The sequence below is a fragment of the Pelophylax lessonae genome (assembly GCF_965119305.1).
Source record: "Pelophylax lessonae genome assembly, chromosome: 11".
Taxonomy (NCBI): domain Eukaryota; kingdom Metazoa; phylum Chordata; class Amphibia; order Anura; family Ranidae; genus Pelophylax; species Pelophylax lessonae.
The window spans coordinates 170,270,203-170,289,777 of NC_138778.1; the positions used below are offsets into that span (position 1 = coordinate 170,270,203).

At 44.9% G+C, this 19,575-nt stretch overlaps 1 protein-coding gene across 1 annotated transcript in view; it reads right to left on the bottom strand.

The window, feature by feature from the left end:
* LOC309567478 (beta-1,4 N-acetylgalactosaminyltransferase 2-like) overlaps positions 1–15,705 on the bottom strand; it is a gene marked incomplete at both ends in the record, with an annotated part of 143,029 nt that extends 127,324 nt beyond the window's left edge. Inside the window, one exon of the mRNA XM_082272867.1 lies at positions 15,698–15,705. Within this exon, the coding sequence (XP_082128993.1) occupies positions 15,698–15,705 (8 nt within the window). The remainder of the gene's footprint in view (positions 1–15,697) is intronic.
* Between the last annotated feature and the right edge of the window lie 3,870 nt (positions 15,706–19,575).

A 19,575-nucleotide genomic window follows, 5' to 3' on the forward strand; every position in this document is an offset into this window, starting at 1 on the left:
GTGCAGGCACGTCATTCCTGCACAGCTTCTGGGCATGCCCAGAAGCTGTTTAGCAGTGAATGACGTGCCTGCACTGGAACTGATGAGCGGGGCCGGTGCAGGCGCATTGATTCCTGGGAGCGATGACGTTCAGCTCCCAGGAATCAATGCAAGCAGGAAGTGACGGCGCGGGCCGCAGAGGGAGGAACAGGAAGTAAGGTGAGTATATTTTCTTCTAAAACAAGGTAAGTAAAGAAAAAAAAATGTTTGATTATCCAATTGTTTTACAGGTGACAGAGAGGAAGAAGATGGCGAAAAGTTGTATTTTAGGGTGGAACTCCACTTTAACCGCTTGCCGACCGCCGCAAGTATATATACTGCGGCGGTCAGCCCCTCACAGGCAAAGTGACGTATGGGTACGTCACTAGCCTGTGAGGCTCTGGGGAGTGAGCGCGCACCGCCGGAGGCGCGCTTCCGTGCGGTCACGGACCCCCCCGCGTGTGTGCCCCGGCGATCATCCGTTAGAGCGGGAGAAAGGCAGGTGACCACGCAATTGTCCGTTAAAGTCACACAGTGCCGAATCGCAAAATAGGCCCTGGTCAGGAAGGGGGTAAAATCTTCCGGGGCTTAAGTGGTTAGTATTTGTACTTCCATAGGCTCATGTATCAAACTGAATATCCATGTGTTTTTTTGTATAGGCAAAGCAAAAAGACAAATAAAACAGTACAGGTGAGCATTTGAGAGATATCTTCCAAAAAAAAAAGAAGGATAAAAGCCCTTTGGGTGACCCCTTTGCAAAATACTATGATGGGTCACCTAAGAACCTAAATGTGTTGTGGTTTTACTCATTCCAAATTACCCCAAAAAGAAGGGATTTTTAGATTATATAGCTGAATGAATGTTTTTGGATTTATCTTTAGCGTAACCTAATCCCTAAGGAGTTCAGTAAAGACATAAAGTCGGATGTATTAATTTTAAAGGTTTCCCTAAAGACTGGGTTGTCTTTAGTTATGCTGGAATACACTGACTCCACTAGTGGTGGGGATGGTTGTGAGACAAGCAGAGCCAACTAATAATAATGTTTGAAATGTAAGAGTTAATCTGCCTTAAGTGTAGGGATCACATACTGTATATGGTTGCACACATAGAATAGCCACATCCTGAGGATGTACAAGATCAGGACAAAAGGCATTGATGTAGCACTCCTCTCCCTGAGTGAGACTTACCCACAGGGAGCTGCAGGCCTGTGACGTTATCTGGGCATTATATATCCAATTAAAACCTCCATCCAGTTCATCTGAGAGTGAAGAGAAACTGACATGCCTCACTACTGAAAGATAAGCAATGCTGGATTTTATGTGTTGGGTCAATGGATGCACAATTGCAATTACATACGCATATCCTGGATAATACACCAAGGGATTTATAGGACTCCTGCATGTATTGTGTGCAGGTTCAGGAGGAAACGCGATCATGTCTCACTATCATGTTCTAAAGCATTAGCGTCACTACTGGAGAACAGATGATATAACATCCTATATAGGATTAAAATCAGCGCATGAATGTGGAGAGACTAATTTGATTGCCCACAAAATTGCATGCCAACCATAATAGCGGTCTTACCGATTGTCTCATCCTTGAATAGAATGCATCCTTAAAATAATCTGCATGACTGAAGAGGATAATGGCAGTCATATGCACAGTATGGAATTTTGCACCATATATCTATCGGTGCATGTATAAGGAAGGACTCAATATGCTGATGAAACTGTGATTCCTTGCAGAAGGTGCGCTCGTTGTTGCTTGGCTGTCAAATTGAAACACGTTTAACCACTTAAGCCCCGGAGGATTTGGCTGCTCAAATACCAGGCCCTATTTTGCGATGCGGCACTGCGTGACTTCCTTTTTTCCCACAAATAGAGCTTTCTTTTGGTGGTATTTGATCACCTGTGCAATTTTTATTTTTTGCGCTATAAACAAAAAAATAGCAACAATTTTGAAAAAAATAACAATATTTTTCACATTTTTTATATGAAATTCTCAAAAAAATGCCAAAATCAAAATTTTAAAAAATTTTAGGCCAATTTGTTACTGTAAAAATGGCACTGGCAGGGAAGGGGTTAACTTTATTGGTGATCAAGGGGTTAGGTGTGTCCCTAGGGGCGTGATTCTAATTGTTAGGGGGCGTGGCTAGGGAAGTAACCACAGAGACATGCGATCCTATATAGCAGGATCCCATAGCCTCTGTGCCTACTTCAGTGAGAATGACAGACGGCTGTGTTTACATCAGCTGTCTGTCTTTCTCCCTCTCCTGTGAGAGTTCGCGAGTGGCCAGCAGCCATCGGAGCCGCCGGTCACACGCGCTGGCTAGGCAGGGAACGAGTGGGGGCGGGAGGCTCTTTGGCAAGCAACGTAGTACTACGTCAATTTGCCTGTAAGCGGCTGCGTGCCGCAGTAAATATACAGGAGGCGGTCAGCAAGTGGTTAAAATAATTACTGCATTGAGATTGTGAATTGCTCAAGGTGGAGGTGTATAATACACGTGTCATATCTTGATTATTTATGCAAATCTGTGTTTGGACATATTAACCGGTTGCCGACCGCTGCAAGTACATATACTGCGGCGGTCAGCCCCGGCCAGGCAAAGTGACGTACCGGTACGTCACTAGCCTGTCACTTACTTGTGAGCCCCGGCTCGTTCCCTCGGAAGTCCGTGCGTGTGACCGGCGGACCCGATGTCCGCCGGTCACTCGCGATCGTCCGCCGTGAAGGGAGAAAGGCAGGCGGCTAATGTAAACAAGCCGCCTGTCATTCTCCCCTGTGTAGGAATAGTGATCATACGGTTCTACTATGTAGGACCATTGATCACTGTTCCTACACCAGTAGCCATGTCCAATCACAGTTAGAAGCACGCCCCTAGGGACACACTTAACCCCTCCTTCCCCAATAAAGTTAACCCCTTCCCTGCCAGTGTTATTTTGCAGTAACAGTGCATATATATAGCACTGATTACTGTAGTAATGTCACTGGTAACCCCAAAAGTGTCAAAAATGTCAGTCAAGGGTCCGATCTGTCCACTGCAATGTCGCAGTACCGCAAAAAAATCGCAGATCGCCGCCATTACGCGTTAAAAAAAACCCACCAAAAATGACAGGAATCTTTCCCTTAGTTAGTAAACGCAATAACTTTTGCGCAAACCAATCAAAATACGCTTTTTGCGATTTTTTTTTTTCCAAACATAGGTAGCATAAAACAAATTGGCCTAAAATGTTAATAAATTTTGATTTTTACATTTTATTTTGGGGAATTTCATATAAAAAAATTGGAAAAATATTGTTATTTTTGCAAAATTGACGCTCTTTTTTTGTTTATAGCGCAAAAATTAAAATTCGCACAGGTGATCAAATACCACCAAAAGAAAGCTCTGTTTGTGGGGAAAAAAAGGACGTCATTTAGGTACAGCGTCGCACGACCGCGCAATTGTCCGTTAAAATCACCCAGTGCCGAATCGCAAAAAAACCCCTGGTCGGAATGGGGGTAAAATCTTCCGGGGCTTAAGTGGTTAAAGCAGAACGAAACTCTCTTAATCAATGGTATTTATTTTTAATCCTTTTGCTGCTATCCTTAGTAGATAGATGGGAAGGAATATCATATTTACTTGTTTTAATTTTTTTTTTTTTTTTTTTTACATTTCTTCCTGGTTTCTGGCCTAGGCCAAATTCCCAGGAGTCTTCATGGGCTCATCTGCAGTGGGAAAGTAGGACTTTCTCAGCTAAGCACACTGCCCTGCCTAAGCTAAGGGCCGATGGTTTCCAGGAGGTAAATGCTACATGAATATTTTTTCCTTACTCAAGATAGCCACTGCTAAAAATGCTAAGAGGGTGTTTTTCAAAATGATTTCTCTGAAATCCACTCTCACATCAGCTGTCAAGAGCCCCCTCCCCCACCAACAGAAGTCAAGCATCCCCTACCCTCCCTACATCACGGTGCTCCCCTCTTTACCTTGTGCTGCTGCCAGGAAGAAGCTGGGGTGGAGCTTGCAAGCAGAAAGTGAAGGGTCCTGAGGAGGACCAAAGGAGAGCTAGAGTCAGCTGCTGGAGACTACTAAATACTAAGAATGGGGGGGGGGGGCGAAGATGAGGAGGTGCTGTGGCTGCGCAGAGAGGTACAGGGTCTGTAGGAGGACAACTGCTGCCTACTGCTGAGACAGGGAGGGCACAGACGAGCCTCACCATGGCTGAACAAAGTAGCACAGGATTTAGAGAAGGAGTTCTTTCCTCTCTGCTGCTGACTGCTGAGACAAGGTGGGATGAAGATGAGGGGAGTGCCCCAGCTGCAGTAGAGGTGTGAGGGCCACATGAAATGGCCTGGGGGGGGGGGGCGCATTCAGCCCGCGTTCCTTGTGTTGACACATGTGCCCTGCACTGTGTCCATCAATAGAAACACACAGTCCCATAGCCTTGGTTGTCTAGGCACTCCTTTGCTCCTCCCTTCTCCAAGCTAAAATACTGGCTCAAGACTGACTGCACTGTCCACTGGTCCAACAAATTATTTTCTTTGAAGGTCAGAAGCTCAAAAAAAGCATCACAGGGAGCAAGAGCCAACAGTTTTGAAAGTTTTAGACTGAAAGTGCTAGGATAGTCATTTTAACAAATAGTTTACTGGGGAGTATTTTATTTTATATTTTTAATAAAATGTCCCTGTTTTTAATATTAGGAGTTCACTTATGTGATCTGCTTGCTTGTTGCTGACCTGGACTGTCTGACCTTGCCTTGGCCTCTTCCTGCACCTGATCGGGCTTTGCCTGTCATCAGTTCCTGCTCTTCTGCCAGCGTGCTCCTGCACATCCCAACACACATCAGGTTTCTCCAGCAGAAGTCCTACAACACTCCTGCAATATATACATAATACTGTACATTATATACTTCTCACCAAACTCTTCATTTTCTCAACAGTTGCTGGTTGCTATAGTTCTTCTTTAGGTAGGCTCAGACAAAGCAATTAAAGCATATTTTATAGGTACAAGGAAGTCAGGGTTTTGTTTAAACATATCCCTTAAGCCCCTCCCACTGCTAGGCACTAGATCACGCACACAATTTACCGCAACGTAGCGTGCCGCGGGGTTTTTTCACTCTTCCAGTGTCCCTCATTCTGAAGTTCAAACGCTGGGAGGTATGCTAAGGAGGTATGTCAATACATAAGGCAGCATTTCAAACAGAACATTCGAAAATCGAGTGTTCAAAATTTTGAAGTACTTTGAGATGACATTCATCAAGTTATCAAATGTACTAAGAAATTTATTATGAATGCATAACCAGCACAATATAGACCACTAAAATTCCACCTGCACCGTAGGAGAGGCCTTCACTCAACAACTTGATCTCAGAATATAAAAAGGGTATTGCTTGGCAATCACTGCTGTCTACATGGTTCACTGTCTGCATACAATGGCTTTTGTTTTGCCGCACACACAGAGTTTTGTTTACCTTGTGGATAAAGTTAAGTACAGATGGATCGAAACTCTGTTGGTTCAGCAAGCATACATCCCCACCTCGCTTATGTGAATGGAGGAAGATGTTTTTTTCAGCCTACAGTTGTATACCTAGCTTAAGACATGTTCTGAAATCAAAATGTTGGCATTGGCATGCAGTATGTACATAGCCTGATCAACACTATTATTATTCAAACAAAGTGCAGAGCTTATCATAATCAAGTGAAAAATTAATACAAAATGATACAAAAAATAAGTGATAAAAAAGTAGTCCCTAAAATAACCCATAAAAAAGTAACGATGTGTTTATAAAAGTTAACAAATGGATGGAAAGTCCACAGGTGAGCAAAAAAGAAGGTGATGCTTCCTGGAATGTAAAACTGTTGTGTCCTGCGCTATGGAATTAGAACCTATGAAGAAAAGAGAACCTATGAATGTGGCTGTTCATAATCCTATGATCTTGAATTAATTATTATTAAACATAGTGCAAAAATAGGTATACTATTCGTAAATATAATGTCCTAGATTGTCTGGGTTCAATAACCAAAGTGCAAAATATGCTATAAATAAAACCAAATAATGGAATCAAATTAAAGTGCAAAAGATCTAGATTCAATACAAAAGTGCATAAGTGCTAAATACACAATTAATAAAGCCTCAGTATTAAAATCAATAATCAAGTTAAATTAAAGTGCAATATTTGAATTAATGTGCAACTAGTGTTAACTTCAAAATACATAAACATCCCTTCAAGTTTTTCCAAAAGTCCAAATTTAGCAAGTGGCCAGTGAAGAAAGAATCCAATTTCAGCAAGTAGCCGGTGAAGGAAAGTGCAATGTGCTCTGTGCTGCTTAGTACACCATTGTTAAAAGACAAAATACACACTTACAATATCCAGAAATATAACCGCAGTAGGGTAAATTCTATGGGTAGCGTGTGGCCGCTCGGGTTCTGCTCTCCCCTGTATGCAATCCACCGGTAGCTGGAAGTGATGCAATTGGTACAGCCGTCAGGAAATTGCGTTGACCCGTTTCGCCCTCCCTGTGACGTCTGTGATAACACCCAGAGGGAGGGTGAAACGCGTTGACGCAATTTCTGGCTGATGGCTGTACCAATTGCATCACTTCTGGCTACCGGTGAAATGCATACAGGGGAGAGCGCACCCTACAGGTAGGTGCTAGGTAAAGATACAGGATATAGTGGGCCTTGTCTGCTTAACAGAAGGGCTGTGATTTGTTAGGTAGGGTGTCAGGGCTTCCAGATGTGCCTGCTGAAGGGAGAAGTATCCCCACTTGCTCCTGTGAGAGGCTTCTCATAGGGAGTGTGGGAAGTCCAATCAGGGGACACATCCCAGCTTGTAACTACCCCAGAAGGCAGATTAGGCTGCAAAGGATTCTGGGAGTGGGTATAAGTTTGGGGGAAGTGCGTGGCACAGTGTCTTTGGCGGGAGCAGAGTCCCAGGAAGGAGAATGCGGCTGCCTCTCCTCCTATCTGAGGAAGGTGGATGTCTCGGGGTGTCGCCTGAGTGTGAGTGAGTTTTTACACTTTTAAACTCTTGGAAAGGAAAGTTTGATGTTCATATCCGCTCCTGTGCTTTTGAAATGAAAAGTTTACTGTTCTTCTGTTAGTCCAACATATAGTTTTTATATTTTTTGAATTTTGGATATTTTATATTTTTCAGCCCTAACATAAGATATAAGAGCGTGCTGAGTGAGCTGAGGGGATCCGGTGTGCCGAGAGAGCCTGCAGAGAGAGAGAGAGAGGGGTCCAGTCCCAGGAAAGCCTACACAGGTCGTGAGTAGGGTTGAGCGGACACCTAGATGTCCGTGTTCGACGGGTTCGGCCGAACTTTAAAAAAAAGTCCGGGTCCGTGTCCCGGACTTTTACCGAACTTTTCCCGGACACCGAACCCCATTGAAGTCAATGGGGACCCGAACTTTAAGGCACTAAAATGGCTCTAAAACACCAAAGGAAAGGGCTAGAGTGCTGCAAATGGCAGCAAAACGTAATTAAGAGCATGGCAAGTGCTCTGCAAACAAATGTGGATAGGGAAATAACTTAAAACAACAAAAAAAAACAGAAAAATAAAACAATGTTCTTCTTCATCTCTGAAGGACGAGGCCCATATGGAGTAGGAGGGAGGTTGAGGTGGTGGTGGATGTGGCGGTGACATAGGCATGCGCACAGGGTGTGCCGGGTGTGCCTGGGCACACCCTAATCACCTAGGGCACATAGCATTGCCAGTGAGGAGATGGGAAAGATCTCCCTCGGACCTGCTCTGCTCTATTTCTCTTTGCCTACAGGTACATGGCCCCGATACATTACTCTCCCTGCTGGCAAACACATGCATGTGTATTTCAACTTTGGGGTGCACACCTTAATGCAATAGGCTGCGCACACCTATGGGCGGTGTAGGTGGAAGCGCCGGTGGAGGAGGACCAGGGCCGGATTAAGAGCATCATGGGCTTGGTGCTGAGGATTTTGAAGGGCCTTAAGGGCCGTGCCTTGCCATGCACCCAGAGGAGGAAGGGTGCAGCCATGCATGCCTAATTCAACATGGGATGCTGTCTCTGAAGCCCATAAACACATCCATGCATCGGCAACTGTCCCTCCTTGTCCGGCCTTCGCGCTGTGTGGGGAGGTTCTGAGGGTGCTGCCTGGGGAAGCAAGCATAGAAGCCAGACTTCTGTGTTTACAAGTGACAGAAGAGCGGTAACAGTGAATATGGCCAACCCGGGGCCTATATAAAAGGTAGGGGCCTGGAGCTGCAGCTCCAATAGCCCCTACGTTAATCTGGCCCTGAGGAGGAGGACGAGGTAGACAACACTGCTTCTTTTCACAAATTTTAAATGAGGGTACACCCCAAAAGAGTGAGAAAGAGCAAAAATGGAACAATGGGTGGGTAAGGTCGGTATCCATTGCTATTCTGCATAAGGTACGGAAAAGTCCCGTGGGATCCATGCCTGGTTCATTTTAATGAACGTGAGCTTGTCCACATTGTCTCTGGACAGGCGGCTGCGCTTGTCTGTAATAACGCCCCCAGCCGTGCTAAATACCCGTTCAGATAATACACTGGCTGCAGGGCACGCCAGCACCTCCAAGGCGTAAAGGGCAAGCTCAGGCCATGTGCCCAATTTGGAGACCCAGAAGTTGAAGGGGGCAGACCCCTCATTCACTACATGTAGGCGTGTGCACACATACTGCTCCACCATGTTGGTAAAATGCTGCCTCCTGCTAAGACGTTCCATCTGAGCTGCTGGTGCTGCTGTTTGTTGTGGCGTGCTGACAAAGCTTTTCCACATTTCGGCCATGCTAACCCTGCCTTCTGAGATGCTGGCGGTGCCCTGGTTGCGTTGGCGACCTCCTCCTCCTCCTCCTCCTCCTCTGCCTTGTGCTTCCACTGCGGCCCCGCTGTCAGATGGGAATGCCAGCAGCATGGCGTCTACCAGCGTGCGCTTGTACTCGCGCATCTTGCGATCGCGCTCCAGTGAGTGAATTAAGGACGGTACGTTGTCCTTGTAACGGGGATCCAGCAGCGTGGCCACCCAGTAATCAGCACAAGTTAGAATGTGGGCAACTCGGCGGTCGTTGTGGAGACACTGCAGCATGTAATCGCTCATGTGTGCCAGGCTGCCCAGAGGCAACGAAAGGCTGTCCTCTGTGGGAGGTGTATCGTCCGTGTCCTCTGTATCCCCCCAGCCACGCACCAGTGATGGCTATGAGCTGGCCTGGGTGCCACCCTGCTGTGAACATGGTTCCATCTCCTCCTCCAGCTCCTCCTCATCCTCCTCATCCTCCAGAACTGTGCCCCTGCTGGACAATTGTGTCCCTGGCGTTTGTGTGTGCAGGAACCCACCCTCGGAGCCCCTTGCGAATGACTGCCCTGAAAGCCTTGGAAATGTTACCTCTTCATCCTCCTCCTCCTCCTCATCCTGTGCCACATCCTCTTCCATCATCGCCCGAATTGTTTTTTCAAGGAGGCATAGAAGTGGGATAGTTAAGCTGAGAACGGCGTCATTGCCACTGGCCATGTTGGTGGAGTACTCAAAACAGCGCAACAAGGCACACAGGTCTCGCATGGAGGCCCAGTTATTGGTGGTGAAGTGGTGCTGTTCCGCAGAGCGACTCACGCGTGCGTGCTGCAGCTGAAACTCCACTATGGCCTGCTGCTGCTCGCACAGTCTTTCCAGCATGTGCAAGGTGGAGTTCCACCTTGTGGGCACGTCACATATGAGGCGGTGAGCGGGAAGGCCGAAGTTACGCTGCAGCGCTGCCAGGCGAGCAGCAGCAGGGTGAGAACGCCAAAAGTGCGCACAAACGGCCCGCACTTTCTGCAGCAGCTCTGACATATCGGGGTAGTTTTTAAGGAACCTCTGCACCACCAAATTCAGCACATGCGCCAGGCAAGGGATGTGCGTCAAACCGGCTAGGCCCAGAGCTGCTATGAGATTTCGCCCAGGCCGGGCTTGAGGCTCGCTGGCAGCAACCACTCCTTTGTCTGCTGTTCCATGCTCCTCCACAACTCCTGCCAAACAGGCAAGTTGTAAAACTGCCTGCTGTCGTTTACCCCTGGCCGTGCTGAAGTTGGTGGTGAAGGTGTTACGCTGTCCGGATGAGGAGGCGGTAGAGGATGAGGAAGCGGAGTAGGAGGAGTTAGGAACAGGAGGCAAACTGAAGCGCCCTGCAATCCTCGGTGGTGGAAGGACATGCGCCAAATTGCTATCCGCCTCAGGCCCATCCGCCACTGCATTTACCCAGTGTGCCGTTAGGGAGATATAACGCCCCTGACCGTGCTTACTGGTCCACGTATCGGTAGTTAGGTGGACCTTGGCACAGATGGCGTTGCGCAGTGCACACCTGATTTTTTCCCCCACTTGGTTGTGCAGGGAAGGGATGGCTTGCCTGGAAAAGTAGTGGCGGCTGGGCACGACGTACTGTGGGACAGCCACCGACATAAGCTTTTTAAAACTGGGCGTCTCCACCAGACGGAATGACAGCATTTCAAAGGCCAATAATTTTGAAATGCTGGCATTCAGGGCCAGGGATCGCGGGTGGGTAGGGGGGTACTTCCTCTTCCTCTCAAGTGTTTGGGAGATGGAAAGCTGAACGCTTCCACGGGACATTGTGGAGATGGTTGTTGGTGACCCAGGTGGTGGTGTTGCTGACAGATCGTCTGTTTGCGGGGTGGCAGGTGCCGGTATCACTACAGATGTGGCTGGAGCGGCCGAGACTGCAGCAGAAGAGGAAGCAGGATGAGCCAGAGACGTTTCTTGGTTTTGAAGGTGTGTACTCCACTGCAGCTCGTGCTTTGCACTTAGATGCCTGATCATGCAGGTTGTGCTCAGGTTGAGAAGGTTTATGCCTCGCTTCAAGCTCTGATTGCACAGGGTGCAAACCACTCGTGTCCTGTCATCAGCACATTTTTTAAAGAACTTCCACGCTAGAGAACTCCTTTGAGCTGACTTTGGTGCGCTCGTTCCCTTGCTGCATTGGGCAGTAGCGGGCGTAGTGTCTAGGGCACGGCCGCTCCGCTTCTGCACCCTGCTCCCTCTTCTGCTGTGCTGGTGGCTCTGTGCGACCACCGCCTCTTCCTCCAAACTACTCAGGTCACCTGCATGACGTTCATTCCATGTGGGGTTGAGGACCTCATCGTCCTCCACATCGTCTTCCATCCAGTCTTCACCCCTGCCCTCCTTGTCGGTCTCCACAATGCTGAACGCCGCAGCAGTTGGCACCTGCGTTTCATCATCATCGGAGACGTGCTGCGATGATCCTTGCATGTACTCATCTTGAGAAATAAGTGGTTGGGCATCGCTGCACTCAATCTCTTCCACTTCTGGGGCAGGGCTAGGTGGATGGCCCTGGGAAACCCTGCTGACAGAGTCATCAAAAAGAAGAAGAGACTGCTGTGTGGCTTGGGGCTCAGACTGCTTGCCTGATTTGCAAGGGGGTGAGGTGAAAGACGGTTGGACATCGGCTGCAGGTGCCAACTGTGACCTTTCTGCAGTAGACTGGGTGGGAGACAATGTGAAGGAACTGGAGGCACTGTCAGCAGCAAACCAATCTACTATCGCCTCCACTTGTTCTGGCCTCATCACTTCTAGGGGCGTATGATGCCCTACCAAATACTGATGTAGGTTCTGTCGCCTACTCACACTTGAGGAAGGTGTTTCACTTGTGCGTGTAGCTGGCACAGATCGACCACGTCCTCTCCTTGCAACAGGAGCTCTACCAGCAGCACCACGACCCAGGCCACGGCCCTTATTTGACGGTCTCCTCATATTTCTGTAATTTAAGATCTTGCCCTAGAAAGGTTTTTATTGAATAGCGGAATAGGAAATATGATCCAAAAAAGTGTATGTATCTCGCACGTACAAAACCACACTAGGCCCCAATTACTATTGTTTATACCCCTAAAAGGATGGATGAGGAGTAGGAGGAGTATGGAACAGACAGCACCCTCAAATCTTCAGAAGTATGAGATGAACCCCGAAAACTTGGAAAGGTGGATCTCACACGTACCGACACAGACTATCACGCAATTTAATTGATCCCCAAAGGTTTTAATTGAATAGCGGAATAGAAAATATGATCAAAAAGAGAGTGTATGTATCTCACACGTACACCACCACACTAGGCCCCAATTACTATTGTTTGTACCCCTAAAAGGATGGTTGAGCAGTAGGAGGAGGAGTATGGAACAGGCAGCACCCTCAAATCTTCAGAAGTATGAGATGAACCCCAAAAACTTGGAAAGGTGGATCTCACACGTACCGACACAGACTATCACGCAATTTAATTGATCCCCAAAGGTTTTAATTGAATAGCGGAATAGAAAATATGATCAAAAAGAAAGTGTATGTATCTCACACGTACACCACCACACTAGGCCCCAATTACTATTGTTTGTACCCCTAAAAGGATGGTTGAGCAGTAGGAGGAGGAGTATGGAACAGGCAGCACCCTCAAATCTTCAGAAGTATGAGATGAACCCCAAAAACTTGGAAAGGTGGATCTCACACGTACCGACACAGACTATCACGCAATTTAATTGCTCCCCAAAGGATTTAATTGAATAGCGGAATAGAAAATATAATCAAAAAGAAAGTGTATGTATCTCACACGTACACCACCACACTAGGCCCCAATTACTATTGTTTGTACCCCTAAAAGGATGGTTGAGCAGTAGGAGGAGGAGTATGGAACAGGCAGCACCCTCAAATGTTCAGAAGTATGAGATTGTGTTCACTGTACCCCACAAAGATTGTGTTCACTGCACCCCACAAAGATTGTGTTCACTGCACCTCAAAAAGGATTTTGTTCACTGCAACCCACAAAGATTGTGTTCACTGCACCCTAAAAGGATTTTGTTCACTGCACCCCAAAAAGATTGTGTTCACTGTACCCCCCAAAGATTGTGTTCACTGCACCCCACAAAGATTCTGTTCCCTGTACCCCACAAAGATTGTGTTCACTGCACCCCACAAAGGATTTTGTTCACTGCACCCCAAAAAGATTGTGTTCACTGCACCCCAAAAAGGATGTTGTTCACTGCACCCCAAAAAGGATTTTGTTCACTGCACCCCAAAAAGATTGTGTTCACTGCACCCCACAAAGATTGTGTTCACTGCACCCCACAAAGGATTTTGTTCACTGCACTGCACATTAAATTGTGCATTAATGTTTTCAACTGCTGTCTTGTTGGTATTGGTAGGAGTTGTTGTTTCTTCCTCATCACTGTCGGTCCAGTCTTCTAATCCCCCCTTCCACAGCGAGTTCAAGGAGGGCACACGTAAAGACCCATGTAAGACAAAAGGCACGTACCCATGCGGATCATGTGATCAATGCAAAGTTATAAAAAAATGCACAAAAACCACTCTACCAAACGGAGAAATATTCGAACCCAAACATTTTACCAATTGCCGGACCAAAGGCGTGGTATATATGATGAGATGCGAATGTAATGCATTTTATATAGGTAAGACAAGACAGGAATTTGGGAAGAGAATTAACAAACATGTAAATTCAATGGAAATGTGCAACTTCCATCTACCTCTGGGTCGACACGTGGCCTATAAACATGCCAATAGGATGCCAAAAATATCTTTCATGGCCTTGGAACGGATCCATATCCCAAGGAGGGGGGGTGATTGGAACAAAACCCTGCTTCAACTAGAGATGAGATGGATAAAACGTCTCAACGCAACCACCTTCCCTGGCCTAAATGAAGCCGAAAGTTATGCCCCATTCCTAGAAGGTTTTTCTTCAGGAAAAACCGATTAGAAAAAACATTCAGCAAAAAATTAACATAATTTTCGGAAAGTCCATTCACCAAAACTCTTGTTCAAGAATATTACCCAACTCCGCCAAGAGAGGATAGAACACAATGAAGTTATGACGGATACACCCGAAGCCCACAACCACTCTCCACTTTACAATCTTTCAGAACGAAATCCATTCACAAAAAAACTTGTTCAATCTTCTTTTTCCAAAAAGAACATCATATGGAGACCAAAACAAACATGATCTCCTAAAAACCCTGACACAATGACTGCACAATATAAAAAATGATTTTTATGAGAAAAAACATTTGCCTCCCAGAATCTTCATACCTTGAAGCCTACAGAAAAAAACGTTCAGACAGACAGCCCTCACTCCTTTCCAATATGGATATAACCGAACCCCCCTCCTTCCCCTTTAACCTGACCACATACTACACTGCTATTAAGAATTAAATTACACAAATGTTTGTGTTTTTCTGTTCATTTATTTTCTGATTACTATGCATTTATGCTATGTACAAATCCTTGCATGAGAACTCTCCCAAACTCTAGCACACCCGGCACGGTAAGCCCCTAGGAGGATCCCCCCTCCTTTTTCCTCCTAGGGGCACTTCACAGGCACAGCCCAACAGCCAAGGACATCGGCCCCTCAGACTTGACAAGTCTGATATCTGTGCCCTCTCCGTGTCGGCGGCCGCGCCAGTGAGCAACAGTGGTGGAAACTGGAAGCGCACTCTGCTATTGACGCAGGCGCACCAGAGACACACACCAGCTGTGTGCGATCAGGCTTCAGACGTGCAGCGCCTACTGCGCATGCGCGAGTCTGATAAAAAGGCCGGGGAACCAATACTTCTCTCACTCTCCAACTACATGGGGATGAGAGAGGACCAGAGCGGCGCACCTACAAAATGTAAGTCTTAAACTTCAGACACATCTGCCTTAAACACTGAAAAGACAGCACACTAATGAAGGAGATTTCCCTCTTTTAAAGTGCGATCCGGCTGGAGACAACCTTTAAAGACTCCACCGCAGCAATAACAAAAGAATTAAGGTAACATACCCAACGCTTTTTCCCACACTGTACCCAACTCATTTAAATGGTTTTGAACAACTCATACCTGTTTCACATTGCACTACTCATAGGCACAAGGACCTCCTTGAAAAGGACCGGTTTTATTTATACCGGAACCAAATTAGCCATTAAGTGAAACTTGGCCATATATATGTAAGTTCTAAATAAGTACACTTACATAATTTAATAACCAACCATACAAACCCTGCATTTAAACTCCATACATATTTTTCAGGAAACCGCATAGGCTCCCGCTGTGCTAAAGAGGGAGTGACCTCAACATACAAGGATTTAAAGAAAACAATATGTATGTACTATTTTGAAAACTGACCACAATTTATATATATAAAAGTGGTAATTATCTATAAATATTGAACACCGTATCTGTATTCTATCAACAGAAATGGTGACTAGCAACCTTGAAAAAGGCCCCCCCCTAAAAGGGCCGAAACGCGTAGGATATAGGAGACATCTCTGATCAAAGCAACCCAAGCTTACCAGCAGGGAATGACAGAGATACACCCCTAAAAAGTCACCATTTACCACGTGTCACTATCCTCCAACTATTACACACCTTCACAAGGGTCTATAACCCTTTTCACGCTACTGTACTTCACTGTACTTATGATTTTAAGGATTAAATATTATTTTATTATTATTAGCGATTTTGCTTGAACTTTATCGTATCTTCATACCTGCCTTAAAAGTCCCACTTTTCATTGGCCTGAGGTACCAAAAACTGACACAATATTCAACCAGGGACGACGGCAAACCCGACTATACATAGGGCTATGGAGATCAAAAAACCCTTTCTACATTTGTTACCCGGATGGAAAACACATCCAGAACCTCACGATCTCTATAACACCTCACCTTCCCATATTTACCACGGTAGTTGATTAGCAGGACTACTGTCTCATCACACTTTATTACACACAAGTGGATTACATAATGATCTCTTCCTAACTGTATGCCCAAGGGCAGTAATAACAGAGAGGAATTAGATCAACAATCTCCACTGTGTACAAATCCAGGATAATCCTTTTTTATTTTAAAAGTATAATTGTCCGTGGATTACTAAGGATAAAGACAAAATGTAGGAGGAAACAAACGGAAATCTAATTGGCAACGAGTGGGAAAGTCTCATGACGGGGATTCAAAAAGACTTTCAGGGTAATGAACAGCAAAATTCTGATGTTACGGCACTTTTCAACACATTACGGAGACACCTCGAACGAAAATCTGCCTTGTATTGGCACATAAAATCATTTCAACGTTATATAAAAGAAAATATCAACCCGGTGGGACTCAGAATACAAATCTTCCCCACCATGGACAATATCACTCTACAAATGAAAAAAGACTGGGAAACCATACTCAATGAATGCTCAAAAAATTTGATGATACTCCTACAAAGTGAATATGAGAGACAACTCAAAAACTTGGATGAAGAGATAAAAGAGATATATGACCAGCTGACTCCTCTTAAACCACTCCCACTATATTCAGAACAAGAAAAAAAGCTAAAAACACACATCGAACAACACAGTTTGGATATTCTAAGGAAAAAAGAAAAAAAGTACTGGCGTGATAAGAATGCTTTTGGTCAAAATAGGGCATACCGCTGGAACAATAACAAAAATCAGAGGAACAAATCACTGTTTGGACAAAAGATGAACCCACAAAACTATAACTCATCGGACTCATCATCCTACACATCAGGAACTGAAGCAAACCCTCAGAGGAGAAGATTCCCTAAAAATAGAGAACAAAGAGAAACTCAGTATGAAACAGAAAGATCAAATGAAGACCCACAAAACACCGATGAGGACAATGGAATTACAGAAGAGAACCCACAGGAGACTGAGGAGACTAACCCTCCAGCGAAGCTGCATAAAATCTTCACAAGATCTCAACGCGAAAGTCAGAGACCGCAACCCCAAAGCAAACAGGGGCCTTTTTTAGGAAAGGGGCGGAAACAGACGAAGGAAAAATAACGCACGAAAAAGTAAACACACAACCTAACAAAGAAACCATCACGATAATCAACCTTTCCTCACACACGCTAACTAAAGAACAATCGGAAGTCCTCACTTTAGGACTTTCCTTTTGTCCCAACAAACCGGTAGATAAATTTGAGGCAATAAAGGATGTTAACCTTTTTGCAAGGAATTTATTACAAAAAATTATGTACAACAAGAAACCTGAAACATTAGAACCTCAAACATCATTATCGGCGGTAGAATACAGGGCCATACGGGACCTCAACCTCCTCCTGGAAGAAGGGGGATTAGAAGACTGGACCGACAGTGATGAGGAAGAAACAACAACTCCTACCAATACCAACAAGGCAGCAGTTGAAAACATTAATGCACAATTTAAGAAAAAATCACACAAATTCCCGTCGATTAACCAAAACCCTGCTATAGCCTTGTTCGTCAGGGAAACCACTAAAGACCTGGAAAAAATGACTATGGCAAACAACCAACAAAATTTAACTAAAAACCAAAGGAAAGCACTAAGAGAATTACAAAACAACGAACACATAACCATCAAACCCGCAAACAAAAAAGGGGGGAACGTTGTCGTGATGGACAACACAAAGTATAAAAATATGTGTGAAAAAATCTTAAGTAATCAAAAATGTTACAAACAAATCATGCCGATCATGATTGAACAATATAAAGATGAATTTTATGCTAAAGTGGATAAAGCTGGAATTGAAGGAATCATCTCCCCCACATTATGGAACTACATTCGACCACGACACCCAAAGATACCTACATTTTACTCACTCCCAAAGATTCACAAAAACCCAACCGACCCACCCGGAAGACCAATAGTTTCAGGAAATGGCAACATCACCGAAGCCATAAGCAAAGTGATTGATGCCTACCTAAAACCACACGTCTCAAAACTAACCTCCTACACTAGAGACACGATGCACTTGTTACAAATCGTAAACGACATGACCATCCCCAGTGATTCCTTTCTTATCACTGTGGATGTTGAGGCATTATATAACAACATACCTCACAACAAAGGACTTGAAACCATAAAGAACGCTCTTAACCAGTTAAGCCCAGAAGATGAAAAATTCAATACTTTTATAATCACCATGCTTGAATTCATCCTAAATCGAAATTTCTTCACATTCAATGGCCGATATTACCTTCAAACCTGCGGAGTGGCGATGGGCACAAGCTGTGCCCCCACCTACGCCAATTTATATCTGGGAGAATGGGAAGAAGACTTCCTCATAAAAGAAGAAAATGCATGGCTAGCTGATAACATCCTCTTATGGCAGCGCTATATAGACGATATTCTGATAGTGTGGACAGGACCAGAGAACCAAATTCAAGATCTAAAAAATGCATTAAACAACAATACATATAATATGTATTTTACCTTAAATTACAGCGACAAGAAAGTACCATTTCTTGACACATGGATATATAAGGAAAACGATGGACGGTTACAAACCACACTCTACAGAAAAGAAACAGCAGGCAACTCAATCCTGCATGCCACGAGCTTCCACCCACCACCACTAAAAGGAACTGTACTAACCCAGTAAAATACAAAAAAGAAGCGGATGCTCTCACCCTAAGATTGATGGAAAGAGGCTACACCAAAACCTCACTGAGAAAGGCCTACAACAAGGCCAACTTGAAAGAAAGACAGGAGCTACTATTCAAAAAACCACCACAGGACCCCAAACAACAGGACCAAAAAACACGGATCATTCTAAGATATTCCAATGAGAACAAAAAAATAAAAGCCATCTTGGAAAAACATTGGGCAATACTGAAGGAGGACCCAATGGTGAAGGACTTTCTTACTGACCACCCGCCAATTACATATAGAAAAGCAGGATCTATCAAACAAGGACTAGTCCACAGCGAGTTCAAGGAGGGCACACGTAAAGACCCATGTAAGACAAAAGGCACGTACCCATGCGGATCATGTGATCAATGCAAAGTTATAAAAAAATGCACAAAAACCACTCTACCAAACGGAGAAATATTCGAACCCAAACATTTTACCAATTGCCGGACCAAAGGCGTGGTATATATGATGAGATGCGAATGTAATGCATTTTATATAGGTAAGACAAGACAGGAATTTGGGAAGAGAATTAACAAACATGTAAATTCAATGGAAATGTGCAACTTCCATCTACCTCTGGGTCGACACGTGGCCTATAAACATGCCAATAGGATGCCAAAAATATCTTTCATGGCCTTGGAACGGATCCATATCCCAAGGAGGGGGGGTGATTGGAACAAAACCCTGCTTCAACTAGAGATGAGATGGATAAAACGTCTCAACGCAACCACCTTCCCTGGCCTAAATGAAGCCGAAAGTTATGCCCCATTCCTAGAAGGTTTTTCTTCAGGAAAAACCGATTAGAAAAAACATTCAGCAAAAAATTAACATAATTTTCGGAAAGTCCATTCACCAAAACTCTTGTTCAAGAATATTACCCAACTCCGCCAAGAGAGGATAGAACACAATGAAGTTATGACGGATACACCCGAAGCCCACAACCACTCTCCACTTTACAATCTTTCAGAACGAAATCCATTCACAAAAAAACTTGTTCAATCTTCTTTTTCCAAAAAGAACATCATATGGAGACCAAAACGAACATGATCTCCTAAAAACCCTGACACAATGACTGCACAATATAAAAAATGATTTTTATGAGAAAAAACATTTGCCTCCCAGAATCTTCATACCTTGAAGCC